The sequence below is a fragment of the Podarcis vaucheri genome, assembly GCF_965113315.1.
Source record: "Podarcis vaucheri genome assembly, chromosome: 15".
NCBI classification, from domain to species: domain Eukaryota; kingdom Metazoa; phylum Chordata; class Lepidosauria; order Squamata; family Lacertidae; genus Podarcis; species Podarcis vaucheri.
Window position 1 is genome coordinate 29,739,143 of NC_138753.1, and position 14,111 is coordinate 29,753,253.

General features: G+C 48.6%; 1 protein-coding gene across 1 annotated transcript; it reads left to right on the top strand.

Annotated features, from left to right (window-relative positions):
• Positions 1 to 1,789: 1,789 nt before the first annotated feature.
• Positions 1,790 to 12,439, top strand: TAGLN (transgelin). Its single transcript, XM_082200698.1, has 5 exons — positions 1,790 to 1,941; positions 7,456 to 7,661; positions 8,934 to 9,105; positions 10,217 to 10,319; positions 11,761 to 12,439. The coding sequence occupies exons 2-5, from the start codon at positions 7,482 to 7,484 to the stop codon at positions 11,903 to 11,905; spliced, it is 600 nt and encodes a 199-aa protein (XP_082056824.1). The 5' UTR covers positions 1,790 to 1,941; positions 7,456 to 7,481; the 3' UTR covers positions 11,906 to 12,439.
• The last annotated feature ends 1,672 nt before the right edge of the window (positions 12,440 to 14,111 follow it).

The window sequence follows — 14,111 nt, forward strand, 5'->3', positions numbered from 1 at the left end:
TATTATTATTATTATTATTATTATTATTATTATTATTATTATTAGCCTTTATTTGTACAGTGCATTTCAAGTGTAAAAAGCACCTCTCTCGCTCTCTCACTCACTTACTCTCTCTCTCTCTCTCTCTCTCACACACACACACACACACACACACACACAATTATAACAGCCCTGCAAAGTGGGACAGTATTGCTCCCCTGTTGCTAAGGTGGGGGCTGAGGCTGAGAGAAGATTGACTTATTTAAGGCAGGTAGAACATTTGTTTCCTGATATGGATTTGAACCAGTGACTTCTGCCTTAAGCTTGACTACTATCCTGAGCCCACTTTTTTCTTTCCTCATTTTTTTCTCTCCAGAAAGGCTTTACTTACATTATTCTGGTGGTTCTTGTAACCTGTGTCCCCTACACCTTTCCTGAAGGATGCGTCAACCAGATCTTCAGATGAAGATATGAAGCTGCAAATGGCACATTTCTCAGTCATTTGTGTAGCATTTACCACTTACCATTCAGTGTTTAATCATGTAAAATAAAAATTAAAAACCCACACCAGACATGGAAACTGGGCTGGATCTAGACACATTTGAGAAGCGTTTCAGTTAAATGTGTTGCAAACTTTGTATGAGAAATCAGGTTAGCAAAAACGGGACTCCACAGCGCCATCTGGTGTCACAGTGTTAGAATACATAAACAACGCATATAAAGTCTTTTTGTTCTTCGCTAATGTAGCTGAGTTCCTGGATTCGAATCTCAACTCAGCTATGGACTTAGTGGAGCAGCTCACTCCCTTACATCAGCTTCGGTTCCCAAAATGTCAATTAGAAATAAGTAGGTGTCCTGCCTTACAGAATTATTCACTGTAAATCTTGTAAAGCACCTTGTGAAATGCAACTGCGGTCAGTTCTGGCAAGGCCAAGAACTCGAGTCGAAAACACAAGGGGAGGAGGAGCCAGGGAGGACTCTGGTTGTGCAGCAAAAACTCCCATCATCTTGGAGATTCAAAGTTGGCGAACTGTTACAATACCTGTTAATCTCATGCGGAAGAATTTCAGGGCATCTTTATTGGGCAAATGTTTAGATCCATGTGGGGGGAAGGTATTCATCCATTACTATCTTAAGGAAATCTTTACAGTGGTACCTTGGGTTAAGTACTTAACTCATTCCGGAGGTCCGTTCTTAACCTGAAACTGTTCTTAACCTGAAGCACCACTTTAGCTAATGGGGCCTCCTGCTGCTGCCGCGCCGCCGGAGCACGATTTCTGTTCTCATGCTGAAGCAAAGTTCTTAACCCGAGGTACTATTTCTGGGTTAGCGGAGTCTGTAACCTGAAGCGTATGTAACCTGAAACGTATGTAACCCGAGGTACCACTGTACTCAGCAGGGAGGGACTAGATGGTTGCAAAATCTTGCACCCAGCATCTTGAGGGGCATTAGGCTGTAACTCACCAGGTGTTGCAAAAATCAAGAGTTATTATTCAAACAAGGTTAGCTCTCATTGGTACCTGATTCCTCCCACCCCTCAACCCTAGCAAATTCTTTATATTCTGACCTCACAGGGAAAGCAGTGATGAGGTCAGAGCAGAGCCCCCCACCTCCCTTCCCCCCTCCCTCCCTCCCTCCCTCAGCATCCTCTGAGCAAAGCCTGGAACAAAGTCCTGCCTAAAAAAGGACCGACTCCCTCTGGTCAGGCCCAGGCAGAAACCACCGTCTCAGGCATGTGGGGAATGTCTCTGGAAGGCTCCTTCATCACTGTCTTTTGGAGTCTTTCCCCAAATATGGTGTCTGGAGAGCGGTGTGGTGTGGGGGTGGCTTGGTGGGGAAGGGCTGGCGATGATGTCACTGGTCAAGGAAGTGGAAGAGCCTTTTAGCCCCAGTCCCAGCCTCCGCTGGCTGCAGAGCGTGGCCAGAGCATCACCGGAGGAGAGCAACGCAGAGCAGCTCCTAGTAAGTGCAGCTTTTTAGGTGTTCTTGGGAAACAAGTGTATGGGGTGCTGGGCAGAGGGACGATGGAGCTGTTGGGCTGGTTATACTGGTGGCAGTGCAGCACATTTCAAATGACTTAAGTAGGCAATGGAGAAGTTGCACATCCCAAGAGTGTCTGGTTTCTTCTTCACCTGTAACGAGCCAGGCGTGCTCTTGGAAGAAAGGCACACAGGCAATGAGAGCCAGTGTGGTGTAGTGGTTAAGAGCGGTAGTCACGTAATCTGGGTAACCGGGTTCGCGTCTCCGCTCCTCCACATGCAGCTGCTGGGTGACCTTGGGCCAGTCACACTTCTGTGAAGTCTCTCAGCCCCACTCACCTCACAGAGTGTTTGTTGTGGGGGAGGAAGGGAAAGGAGAATGTTAGCCGCTTTGAGACTCCTGAAGGGGAGTGAAAGGCGGGAGATCAAATCCAAACTCTTCTTCTTCTTCTTCAATGGGATGGATACATTCCAAACTCTACTCCACAGACAATCCATGGCTAAATGGGTCCTCCATCTGCAGCGGCTAATACAGACCCTCCAAGCGTCCCTATTCCCAGGGACAGTCCCGGATTTACAGAAGCCATCCCTGTTTCTGATTTTGATCCCGCTTTTCCTTAGGACGTCCCTATTTTCATTGGAGAAAGCTTGTAGCTAAGTGACCCCCAAGGCAAGGAGATGAGCAACTATACAGTGGTACCTCAGGTTACATATGCTTCAGGTTACATACGCTTCAGGTTACAGACTCCACTAACCCAGAAATAGTACCGCGGGTTGAGAACTTTGCTTCAGGATGAGAACAGAAATCGTGTTCTGGCGGCGCGGCGGCAGCAGGAGGCCCCATTAGCTAAAGTGGTGCTTCAGGTTAAGAACAGTTTCAGGTTAAGAACAGACCTCCGGAACAAATTACCATAAGTACGTAACCAGAGGTACCACTGTACAACTATACAGGCAGACCTGTATGGGGAAGTTTTCTAATTCTTAATGTTTTGTTGTGTTTTTGTACATGTTGGAAGCCACCCAGAGTGGCTTGGGCAACCCAGTCAGATGGGTGGGGTATAAATAACAAAATTATTAATCTTATGGACTAGGACATCCTTATTTTCATTGGAGAAATGTTGGAGGGTATGCTTTTGGGAAAACTTTAAGGAATGATAGTGCTCTTCATATGAGCTTCCTGAAGGCATCTGACCAGCTGCTGTAAGAAAGCAGCTCTCCTGAGCCTGAGGGACCCTTGCTGTGGTCCGTTCAGCATTCCCAACTAGAAAGAGGCAATCTTTGGCCAGCTGGGATCCACAGCTTCTGTATACGCTGCCTTGGCTGTGGCCCAGGCTGGGTGGGTGAACTTGAGTCAGAGCAAGGAGGGGCAGCTGGATTGGGCACCTTCTCTGAGTTCTCTTGAACTTTGTGCAGGAAAGTAGCCAGAAGGGTCTGGTTGGGGGAACTTGCTGCAGCTTGTAGAACAAGCACTGTTTTGCACAGGCGAATCTGATAACAGACTGGTGTTATTTTTCGAGCCTGTCGGTTGCATAAAAAGAGACGTTGCCTCTTTGGTACCCTCTGAATGAACCTCTGCAGAAGTCACTATTTGCCACTGATGCTGCCTGTACAATTTCCAATACATAGAATCCTAGAGGGACCTCAAGGTTCATCTAGTCCAATCCCCCCCAATGCAGGGATCTTAACTAAAGCGTCCATGACAGGTGGCCATCCAATCTCTGCTTAAGAGCTTCCAAGGAAGGAGAGCCCACAACCTCCCAAGGGAGTCTGTTGTGCTGCCAAATAGCTCTTACTGTTTTTCCCCTAATGTTTAGTTGGAATCTCCTTTCTTGTTACTTGAAGCCATTGGTCTGTCTCCAACCCTCCAGAGCAAGAGAAAACAAGCTTGCTCCATCTTCCATGTGATAGCCCTTGAGATCTTTGAATATGCCTATCATATCTCCCCTCAGTCTCCTCTTTTCTAAGTTAAACATACCCAGCGTGTTTTGTTTGTTCAAAACTATTTTGCACCAAGAGCGTGACCACCAGCAGAGTGATATATATGGGGGGCAACCAGGGGGCCAATGCTGGCTAAGGGTGTGTGGCTAGCGGACCATCATGCTAGCCTTGGTGGCTTCTCCGGCTGTTTCTAACAGATCAACCTCGGATCTTCTGGAGTGGCTCTTTCCATCCAGCGCAGCGTGGCCTTCCGTGGGTCATTGTGGGGAAAGCCTTTGGGATATGCTTGCGTGCCCCAGTTCCCAAGCAGCTCATTTTGTGCTCCATCGGAGAAGTGTGCCATGTGGAACTTGGCTTTCACGGAGGCTGCGAAACAGAGCCTGGGCAACAGGCAGGGAAATAAAGACTTGCAAAAGCATCTTTCTGCCCCAGGAAATTAATCTCCAAGGAGCTTTGACTTCAAGAAAGTGAAGGGAACACTAAAGTAGGGATCAACCTACGTCGACAGGTTTGGGATCTGTTGGGGTGGGGCAGGGCACAAGGAAGGCTGGTTGAAGCTGTTACTCAAGTGTGCACAGGGAATCTTTGTCATCCCCACTTTCTGACCTCCCCTCCTCTAGGTCTGTGGCTGACAGCCCCGCTGGGAAAGTTGAGATACTGCCCATCCTTCCAGGCCAAAACCAGCTGTGCCTCCTGATTGGAGGGTCTTCCCAACAGGATGCCTGTGCTAGTGGAATTCCTAGAACCACAGCAAGGGGCACTGAAGGCAGGATGACCCCAGGCATCCATGCTGTATATAGTAATTATTATTATTATTAGTAGTAGTAGTAGTATGGTCAAAGGCCTGGAAACGATGCCTTATGAGGAACGGCTAAGGGAGCTGGGCATGTTTAGCCTGGAGAAGAGGAGGTTAAGGGGTGATATGATAGCCATGTTCAAATATATAAAAGGATGTCACATAGAGGAGGGAGAAAGGTTGTTTTCTGCTGCTCCAGAGAAGCGGACACGGAGCAATGGATCCAAACTACAAGAAAGAAGATTCCACCTAAACATTAGGAAGAACTTCCTGACAGTAAGAGCTGTTCGACAGTGGAATTTGCTGCCAAGGAGTGTGGTGGAGTCTCCTACTTTGGAGGTCTTTAAGCAGAGGCTTGACAACCATATGTCAGGAGTGCTCTGATGGTGTTTCCTGCTTGGCAGGGGGTTGGGCTCGATGGCCCTTGTGGTCTCTTCCAACTCTATGATTCTATGATTCTAGTAGTAGTAGTAGTAGCCTGCCCATCTGGCTGGGTTTCCCTAGCCACTCTGGGCAGCTTCCAGCAAACTACAAAAACATAATAAAACGTCAAAACATTAAAAATTTAATGCTAACAAAACATTAAAAACTTTAAAAAAACATTAAAAACTTCCCATACAGAGCTGCCTTCAGATGTCTTCTACAAATTAGGTACAGTGGTACCTCAGGTTACAGATGCTTCAGGTTACAGACTCTGCTAACCCAGAAATAGTGCTTCAGGTTAAGAACTTTGCTTCAGGGTGAGAACAGAAATCGTGTTCCAGCGGTGTGGCAGCAGCAGGAAGCCCCATTAGTTAAGTGGTACTTCAGGTTAAGAACAGTTTCAGGTTAAGAACGGGCCTCAGGAACGAATTAAGTACTTAACCTGATGTACCACTGTAGTTCTTTATCTCCTTGACATCCGATGGAAGGGCGTTCCACAGGGAGGGTGCTACCACCGAGAAGGCCCTGCAGCATGAAACACGCTGCAAATTTTAGTGTTACGCTCACACCTTTCCTGCAATGCGATCAAGATGGCATGTATGGTTCCTTCCACATTTTATCATCAAAACCCTGTGAGGTAAGTTAGGCTGACTGTTTCAAGGCCACACCCAAAGGGTGGGGATTTGAACCCTGGTCTCCCAGGTCCCAGCCAAACACTCCAAACACGATGCCACAGGTTCCCCACCATAGAGACTTATTTTGGCTGGCATAAGAGAGCTCACAGCCTCGGTTCGGAGCCAGCACACCCTTCCTTCACCCCCACTTCCAGTGTAAGCGAGTCCCAGGCTTTTCAAGCCCAGGAACACCAGCGCCTTGCCAGAAAGAGCAAAAGATCCCAGGCTCACTGCCTCACCACCAGGTCTAGCTTCCATTTAGCGCTTAATGTGGGGCTCTGAGGCATCAGCCTCACCAGCCAAGGCTTACAGTCAAGACCGGACTTACTTGGGACCTGAACATTTCAATACCGGGAAGAAAAGACCTGCTGTGGAACTTGTACACTTGGTGACATCTGCATGGGACAACGTGCAACTTCTGTATTTGGTGTGAGCCGTTCAGCCAGTCTTGGTGGGCATGATGCGCCAGCGTGCATGGAAGTTGCTTTCTGACGGGACGATTCCACGAGGAACCATTAGCATACCTTTGTCAGATGCCGGAGGGCAAGAGAGGGGTGGGGCAGAGGGAGAGCAAAGGGCACTAGAGGGCAACAGCCTCTGGGTTGTGCTGGTCTACAAACAAGGACTTTGGGCCTCCGCCTTCTACAGTGGCCTTGTTGCAGCATCCTCTTTCTAGCAAAGGTTGCTAAACACAGTGTTGGCAGTTTCCCAGATGCAGCTGGGTTTTTTGGGTAGGTGTGTGTGTGGAAAGGACAGAAATGCTGAGCAAATGCCTTATCTAGGGTTGTAATACATATGGGAAATCCCAGACATGTGATCTTTTTGGGGGGCCAACATGCAAATGTCCAGGGTTTTTTTGGGGGGTGTTAGTTTTATTTTGCGCATGGCTTGGGCTCAGCCCAAGCCGGAAAAGGGGGCTGTCTGTCCTCAAGCTGTCTTGAGCTGTCCTCTTTTTTGCTTTTGAGATATGGCAACCCCACCTTATCTGTTCTTTGAGCTTTTCTCTGCAGTCAGAAATAAAGTTTATGCATCTCTACGCATCACCCACAAATATACACAGATGGGGAAATAGGAATGGTTCTTAATTCAGATCCCTCTGGGATGCAGAGGGTGTTGCCTAGCTTGCTGGTCACATTCCCATGCTCCTGACCCCAGCTGCTCTCCATGTTTTGCTCTGTGGGGCAGGGGCAGGGGGGCAGGATTCTCCCAGCATCTGCCATTCTCCCAGAACCCACTTCTCGGCTTCTCTGAGCCAACCTCACTGTTATGTACTGAGTTGAAAAAGGATCCAAAATGCAGCAGTCTGATTGGTCCTAGAACATTAGGATCCAAAATGCAGCAGTCTGATTGGTCCTAGAACAATAGGATCCAAAATGCAGCAGTCTGATTGGTCCTAGAACAATGCGGCAATATGATTGGTCTGCAGGAGCCACCCAATCCAGCTCCAGATGGAAGTGAATCCACAACCTGATTGGCCTACAGGAGAATTCCGGAATTAGCCAATCACGTGCAGCCCATTGTGTAAATAATGTATATAAAGCAGATACTTTGGGGAAACTTTCATTCCTCCTCACCACTATGAGCTGAATAAAGAGCATGAAATCCACTCTCGACTCTGAGTATATTTCACTCACCTCCCTGCCCACCTCTCTTTCTGTCTTCCCAGGTTTTCCTCCTCCTCCTCCAACAAGCATGGCAAACAAAGGACCTTCCTTTGGCCTGAGCAGAGACGTCCAGGCCAAGATTGAGAAGAAATACGATGATGAATTGGAAGAGCGACTGGTGGAGTGGGTTGTGCTCCAGTGTGGGGCAGATGTGGGGCGCCCCGAACGTGGCAGGCTGGGCTTCCAGGTCTGGCTGAAGAATGGCATTGTAAGCACTGAACATCCCCCTGCTTGTCTCTTTGTCTCCCTGACCTCGGGGCTCAGCTGTGGACTGCGTGGTGTAATGGTAAAGGAAACAGTGACTCAGGGCATGAAGAGCATTCTCTTAAACTGCCCAACTAATCCTGTGAGCCCCTCACCCACCACTATTTAATCGCGGGGTTCCCGGGTTAAATGGGGGGAACAAAGACTCCAGGACCGTGGAAGCCCTGGTATGCAGGCAGCCTCCATCAGTCCATCGGTTTCTTACAATTGCAGCCCACCGTTTTCCCATCGTGGAGCTCAAGGTGGCAGTGGTGGACTTTGGGGTCTCAAATGGCCCCCTCACACTCGGTTCAAAACCATAGTTGCGGCATCTCTAGCAGCGCCCCTGAAGCTCCTCTCCCAGGGTGACCAAACCAGTCGCGCTCCCCTAAATCCATCTCTGAAGGCAGCATGATTTGTGCCCAGGCACTTGCCTACCAAAGCCCTGATCAGACCCAGGCCTGCTTAGCTTCAGTAAGAGGGTGGCTTCCTGGGCCTTCAGGCCATATCCCGGGGCCCGTTTTATTGAGCCACTTTGGAAGCTAGACTTTTGACCTGCTCCAGGGATTGCAAACGCAAATGCTTCCTTGAGCCAGGAGGAAACCAGCCTGTCTAATCGAACCAACCAACCACACATGCCCTCAACCAGGATTATGTGTGAGGTCTTACAAAGCTTGCTCCTTGGCATTGTCACTCTCTGAAATAGGGGAGACCCAGGTCTCTCTTATGGGGTTTCCCAGTACATTTTGCCACCTGAGATCATAGAACAATAGATTTGGAAGGGACCTTGAAGATCACCTAATCCAGCTCTCTGCAATGCAGCAACATGCAGCTGCCCCGTATAGGGATCGAACCTGTAACCTTGGCATTATCAGCACCACGCTCTAACCAAAAGAGCTATCCAGGACAAGAGATCATACATACTCACACTCACACTCACACTCACACACTCCTCAACTGGATTGGCAGCTGACTCTTCCAGAGCTATCAGGCAGGTTTAGGGGACTCAGGATAAACTGTGTGGTACGCACAGCTCTGTCCTCCAACAGAGGGGAATAGCTGGTGGGGGGTCACAAAGAAGAGCTGGGAGGAATCCACTTCTGCCTCCCTTCTGGCACCTGCCACCTGAGGTGGCTGCCTCCTTCTGTCTAATGCTAGGGCCAGCCCTGGGGTTTCCAGTGACATATGATGCTCGAAGCCCTTGAGTGACTGTGGCTCCCTTTGCTTCATCTGGCAGATCCTAGGCAAGTTGATCAACAGTCTTTGTACTTCCAAGCCTGTGAAGATCCCCGATACTCCTCCAAGCATGGTCTTCAAGCAGATGGAGCAGATAGCCCAGTTCTTGAAGGCGGCAGAGGACTACGGTGTGGTGAAGACAGACATTTTCCAGACGGTCGATCTGTTTGAAGGTGGGAGTATAAGGAAGGCCTTCTGAGGCAGGTGGCAATGAGCAGGCAACAGAGAGCTCACAAAAAGTGGAAGGGAATGAGTGTGAAAATGCCTCTTGGCATCTTCCCTGTAAAATTGGCATGACGTTTGCCTTCATGGCAATAATGCAAAGTAAACTGTCATTGTATAGTGAACACACAGAGAAGCAGGCAGTGGCATCTCCAAGATGGTGTAAAAGCAAGGCAGGACTTGAACCCAGTGCAGTCCAACCATCCAATCCATTCAGGTTCAGACCTCTGCTAACATTTCTTGCCCCTCCTTTGGAATATTCCACCTGGCTGAACATTTGCTGGAGGAATATTGGCTTTCTAGGTTCAAGCTCTGTTTAGGTAGAAGCTGCCTGGACCCCAAGAGATGGGGAGCCATTTCCAGTTCCCTTCTGGCCAACCTTTGGGGGGGGGTGTTACATGCCAGTAGTGGGCGGGGCCATAGGCAAAAGTGGGTGGAACAATGGACGTTAAGCTGGTGCAGTAGGCTAGCTTCAATGCAAACTCTCACGCACCCCTATCTGTCCTCCACCCAGACAAGCCACAGGCACGATCCGAGTTAAGGACGCATTTCAAGCCAGGCAAAAGACACTTAGCATTTGAAGTAAGACGAGCGAGCAGCAAGGGTTATCTGGGGAGGGAGCAAGTGTGGTTCCTCATCCTTGGCCATGGGGCTGAAGCCTATAAGACATGCCTGGGTCATCTGGCAGCGGCCTGTCCTGGTTTGGAACAGAGTTTGGGATTTGCTGCTTGGAACCTTTGACCTGCCAGATGTTGATGAACTCCCATCAGCCACCGCAGGCATAACCCATGGCCACAAGGTGGTGGGAGTTGTAGTTCAGCAACATTTGGAGGACCAAGGGCTCTGCACGCCTGGTTTACTTCCTGAGCATAGGAAGCTGCCTGGCACAGAACCAGATCCTTGGCCCGTCCAGCTCAGTTTGGGCTACTATGACTATCCAGGGTTTGAAGCTTTCCCATCCCTAATAACAGACAATGTGCTAGTGAGTTGTGGCTCTTGAGAACGCCAATGATGCCTTGACTCAGCCCAACCTAAGAATAATCGCCTTCTCTCTCATCCTAGCGAAGGACATGGCCGCAGTTCAGAGGACGCTGATGGCTTTGGGCAGCCTTGCTGTGACTAAGAACGATGGACAGTATCGTGGAGACCCTTCCTGGTTCATGAAGTAAGTGGCATCTGAGCCTCTCTGGGGAGTGGAGCCAAGAAGAGCAGCAAGTGGATTGGGCCCAAAGGGATCTTGTTCTCGTGTCCCAGTTGGAGGCCACAAGCAGGAACTGAGCGTAACAGCTGCCTGAACCCCAATCGTTATTTCTAGGAGAGGGTATTAAGAGGCATTTTGCCCATTTAGACTTGGACAGAATTCTCACAAGGGTCGTGGAACTCAAATTCAGTTCAGCTTGCCATGACTATAGCATTCACCTAGCGAATGCTTCCATTTCCAAATCCCCAGTGCTATAATGTGGAAATTCATCCTTTGGCAGCCAGATTTCTGCACAAAAAGGGATTCCTGAGCAATAGACCTCAATTTAGATGCAGAAATTGTGTTAATGTTCCAACAAACAAAGAAATAAGAAGCCCAGCCTTGCACCAGGGGGCAGGATAGTGATTTGGGGGGCGGGGTGAGTAGGGCTGGGCAATATCTGGTTTTCAACATCGTGATACATCACCAGCTAAACATGATGATATACCAATGTATTGTGATGTCTGAAATAAGGATGGAGCTATGTAGAGGCACTGGCTGGCTTCACGGTTTTCCCCGCATCATGATTTTTGCCAGTGCCTGCTCTTGTGATTTGCTGCCTCCTGCAGAGGTTTTTTTTAAAAAATTATTTAATCGTTTTTTCAATACAAACCACCAAAAAACACATACAACAAAAACCACAATAACACAATTTAGCAATTCAGATTTGAGTACTGATATACCTATAACTACACCATTTTAACAATATTTTCCCCACCTCTCCTCCCCCTACTTCCCACCACTGTCCACCTTATCGCTTAAGTATTCATTCCAGATTTCTTCATATTTATCCATTCTTAATTTGCGTCAACATGCAATTCGTTCGTATGTGGCTAGTCTGTCCATATTGTCAATCCATGTGCTCAATGGAATTTTTTTGCGGCTCTTCCAATTCATCAAAACAAGTTTTTTTGCTTCAAATATGGCACGGTACATCCATTTTTTGGACCCCTTGTAATCTCCCACGTTTCCAGTATATAATTTAGAATTAAATTCAATTCCCCGAAATAACAATTTTTTTTTTATTACTCTTGCTATATATATCCTCACCTTGCACCAAAATGATCTTATCAATGAGCAGTTAATCATCATATGTACTAAGTTCGCATTTTTACTCCCACATCTCCAGCATTTGTCAGAGTTAACAGGGGCTGCAGGAATTGAGAGAAGCATTGACTGGCTTCACGCTATCCCCCACACTGTGATTTTTGCATTGCACACACATGCATAATTATATATATGAGAAACCAGTATCACGATATGGACATCAAACCAGTTTGGGCCGATATATCGCCCAGCCTTAGTGGCGAGTACTGCAAGAAGTGAGATATGCTGACCCTGTTTTCCTCTCTTTTTTTAACCGTAGGAAAGCCCAGGAGAACCGGCGGGACTTCTCAGACAGTCAGCTGAAAGAGGGCAAGAACGTGATCGGTCTACAAATGGGCTCCAACCAGGGTGCCTCGCAGGCAGGCATGACAGGCTATGGCCGACCCCGACAGATCATCAGCTAAGCAGGATGCAACCCTCCCCACCCCCACCCCCTAGCAGAACTGGCCCTGCAGCTCCTGCACAAAGAGCCCCAATGCCACCCCGACGAATCGTGCCGCAGGGGCAGCAACGGCCGCCAACTGGGAATTTTTTGGGAGAAGCTTTCAAAATCACCTTAACTCTGCCCCAGAAGTTACTACCTGGGAGCAGGAGGATTCTTACAAGGTTGCTACATGGCAACAGCCCCCCCCCCCGAGCATTCTGCTTGCTTCATCTCCACGCCAAATGCCAGTCCCTTGCATGCTCGTTGCTTCGCTGCTTTTGCCCCTTGCAGAGCTGAGGAAGCGGCCATTCACAAAGCCAAGGGCAGGAGGGGAGAGGGGATATTGCAGCCTTGGCACCTGCCCTGGCAATGGAAAACCTTGTCCCTGGTGCATATTTGAACGTGGCTGAAACTTGCACATAAGTAAGACCTCTACGTAAGTGGCGGAGGGGAGTGTGCCTCTCACCCATTTTGTACTTTGTTGTTGTTCATCCATTAAAAACAATGACTCTTTTTTTTAGGCTGTTTTCTTGGCTGTGTATCTGGAGCTGCTCCTTTCTGTTGCTGCAGTTATGATGCCGGGAGTAGAAGGGCAAACTCCCTAAAGAATCCCCTTTGCCTCCATTTCCTCCTCATTTTAGCAAATGCCTCAGTCTGGCCACTGGGGCTTTGCTGCTTCTGGGCAAAGTGCTAAAGCCAGCAGATGCAGGCTGAGCCCTTTAGGAAGGCAGGCTGAGCCGTTGCCAAAGCACCCAGAGAAGCTATTTGCTTCATCGCTTGGTTGGCTAGAGCGTGGTGGTGATAACACCAAGGTTGCAGGTTTGATCCCCGGGTGGGACAGCTGCATATTCCTTATTCCTGCATTGCGGGGGGGGGGGGGTCAATGATCCTTAGCGTCCCTTCCAACTCTACAATTCTGCAATTCTATAGAGAAAAGTGGCCAAAGGGCGGCAGTCCTCTTGGGAACTTCCCTTTCAGTGTTGAGCAACAAGGAAATATGGAAAATATGCACACTTTAAAAACCCCTAGGCTGAGACACCCTAGCCTTGAACATGAGAGTCTGGTGTGCTGCTTTCCCTCAGTAGCTGCAAGGATCTTCAAATTGGCCAGGGTTACTCCCTCCCTGCATTTTCTGCTTGGCGGTGCCTCTCCAAACTCCCCTCCTCCAAGATGCACAGGGAAAGCTACCCCAGCTCACTGCCCTGGGCCATGCAAATTACCGTATTTTTCGCTCTATAACATGCACCCGACCATAACACACACATAGTTTTTAGAGGAGGAAAACAAGAAAAAAAATATTCTAAACGAAACAGTGGATGTATGATTTTTGTGGTTCATGCTGTGGCCACAGACACGTGATCTGACGGTGAGTTTGGGGTAGCTCAATGCAAAAATCCTGAGGATCCATGTGGATCCGTGCTTTGTAACCATGTTTTTGCACCACTGCGGCCCCAGGCAACAGTGGGTGCATGATTTTTTTGGTGCAAGCTGTAGCCATGGATATGCTATGTGATCTGATGGTGAATTTGGGGTGACCCAGTGCAAAAATCCTGAGGATCCATGTGGATCCGTGCTTTGTAACCATGTTTTAAGTAGGGAGGGAAGGAAAAGCACTCAAGGGACAAGGAGCACGCGTGGGGTGGGTGGAGAAGGATGCTGCTAATAATGCAGAAGAGGGGTTTAAGGGGAGAAGGAACACGTGTGGGGTGGGTGGAGAAGGATGCTGTTAATAATGCAGAAGAGGGGTATAAGAGGAGAAGGCTCCTCTCCTCTCCCGCTTTGCTCCTTTAAAGCAAGCAGGCTCTGCTTCTCTCCTTCCTCCCCAGCTCGCTGAAAAACTTTGCTGCTATTTAGCGAGCTGAGTGGGGAGGAAAGAGGGACAGAGACCCTGCTTGCTTTAAAGGAGCCAACTGGGAGGGACAGAGACCCTGCTTGCTTTAAAGGAGCCAACTCTTATTTCTACCTGTCTCTTGGCAAGCAGGGGGGGAGACATGACCAGAGGGGCCGGCGCCCCCTCATAAATCCAAAATTTGCCAGCGTACTGAAAGCAGTTGGCAACCCCTGCCCTAAAACTTGACGGATTCATCTTATACAATATATTTATATTCCTTTCTCTTGCTCTAAAACCCAGAGTTCAAAAATTGCTAATATCCCCCCACCTTTTCCTGTATTTTTAATAAGTGAAG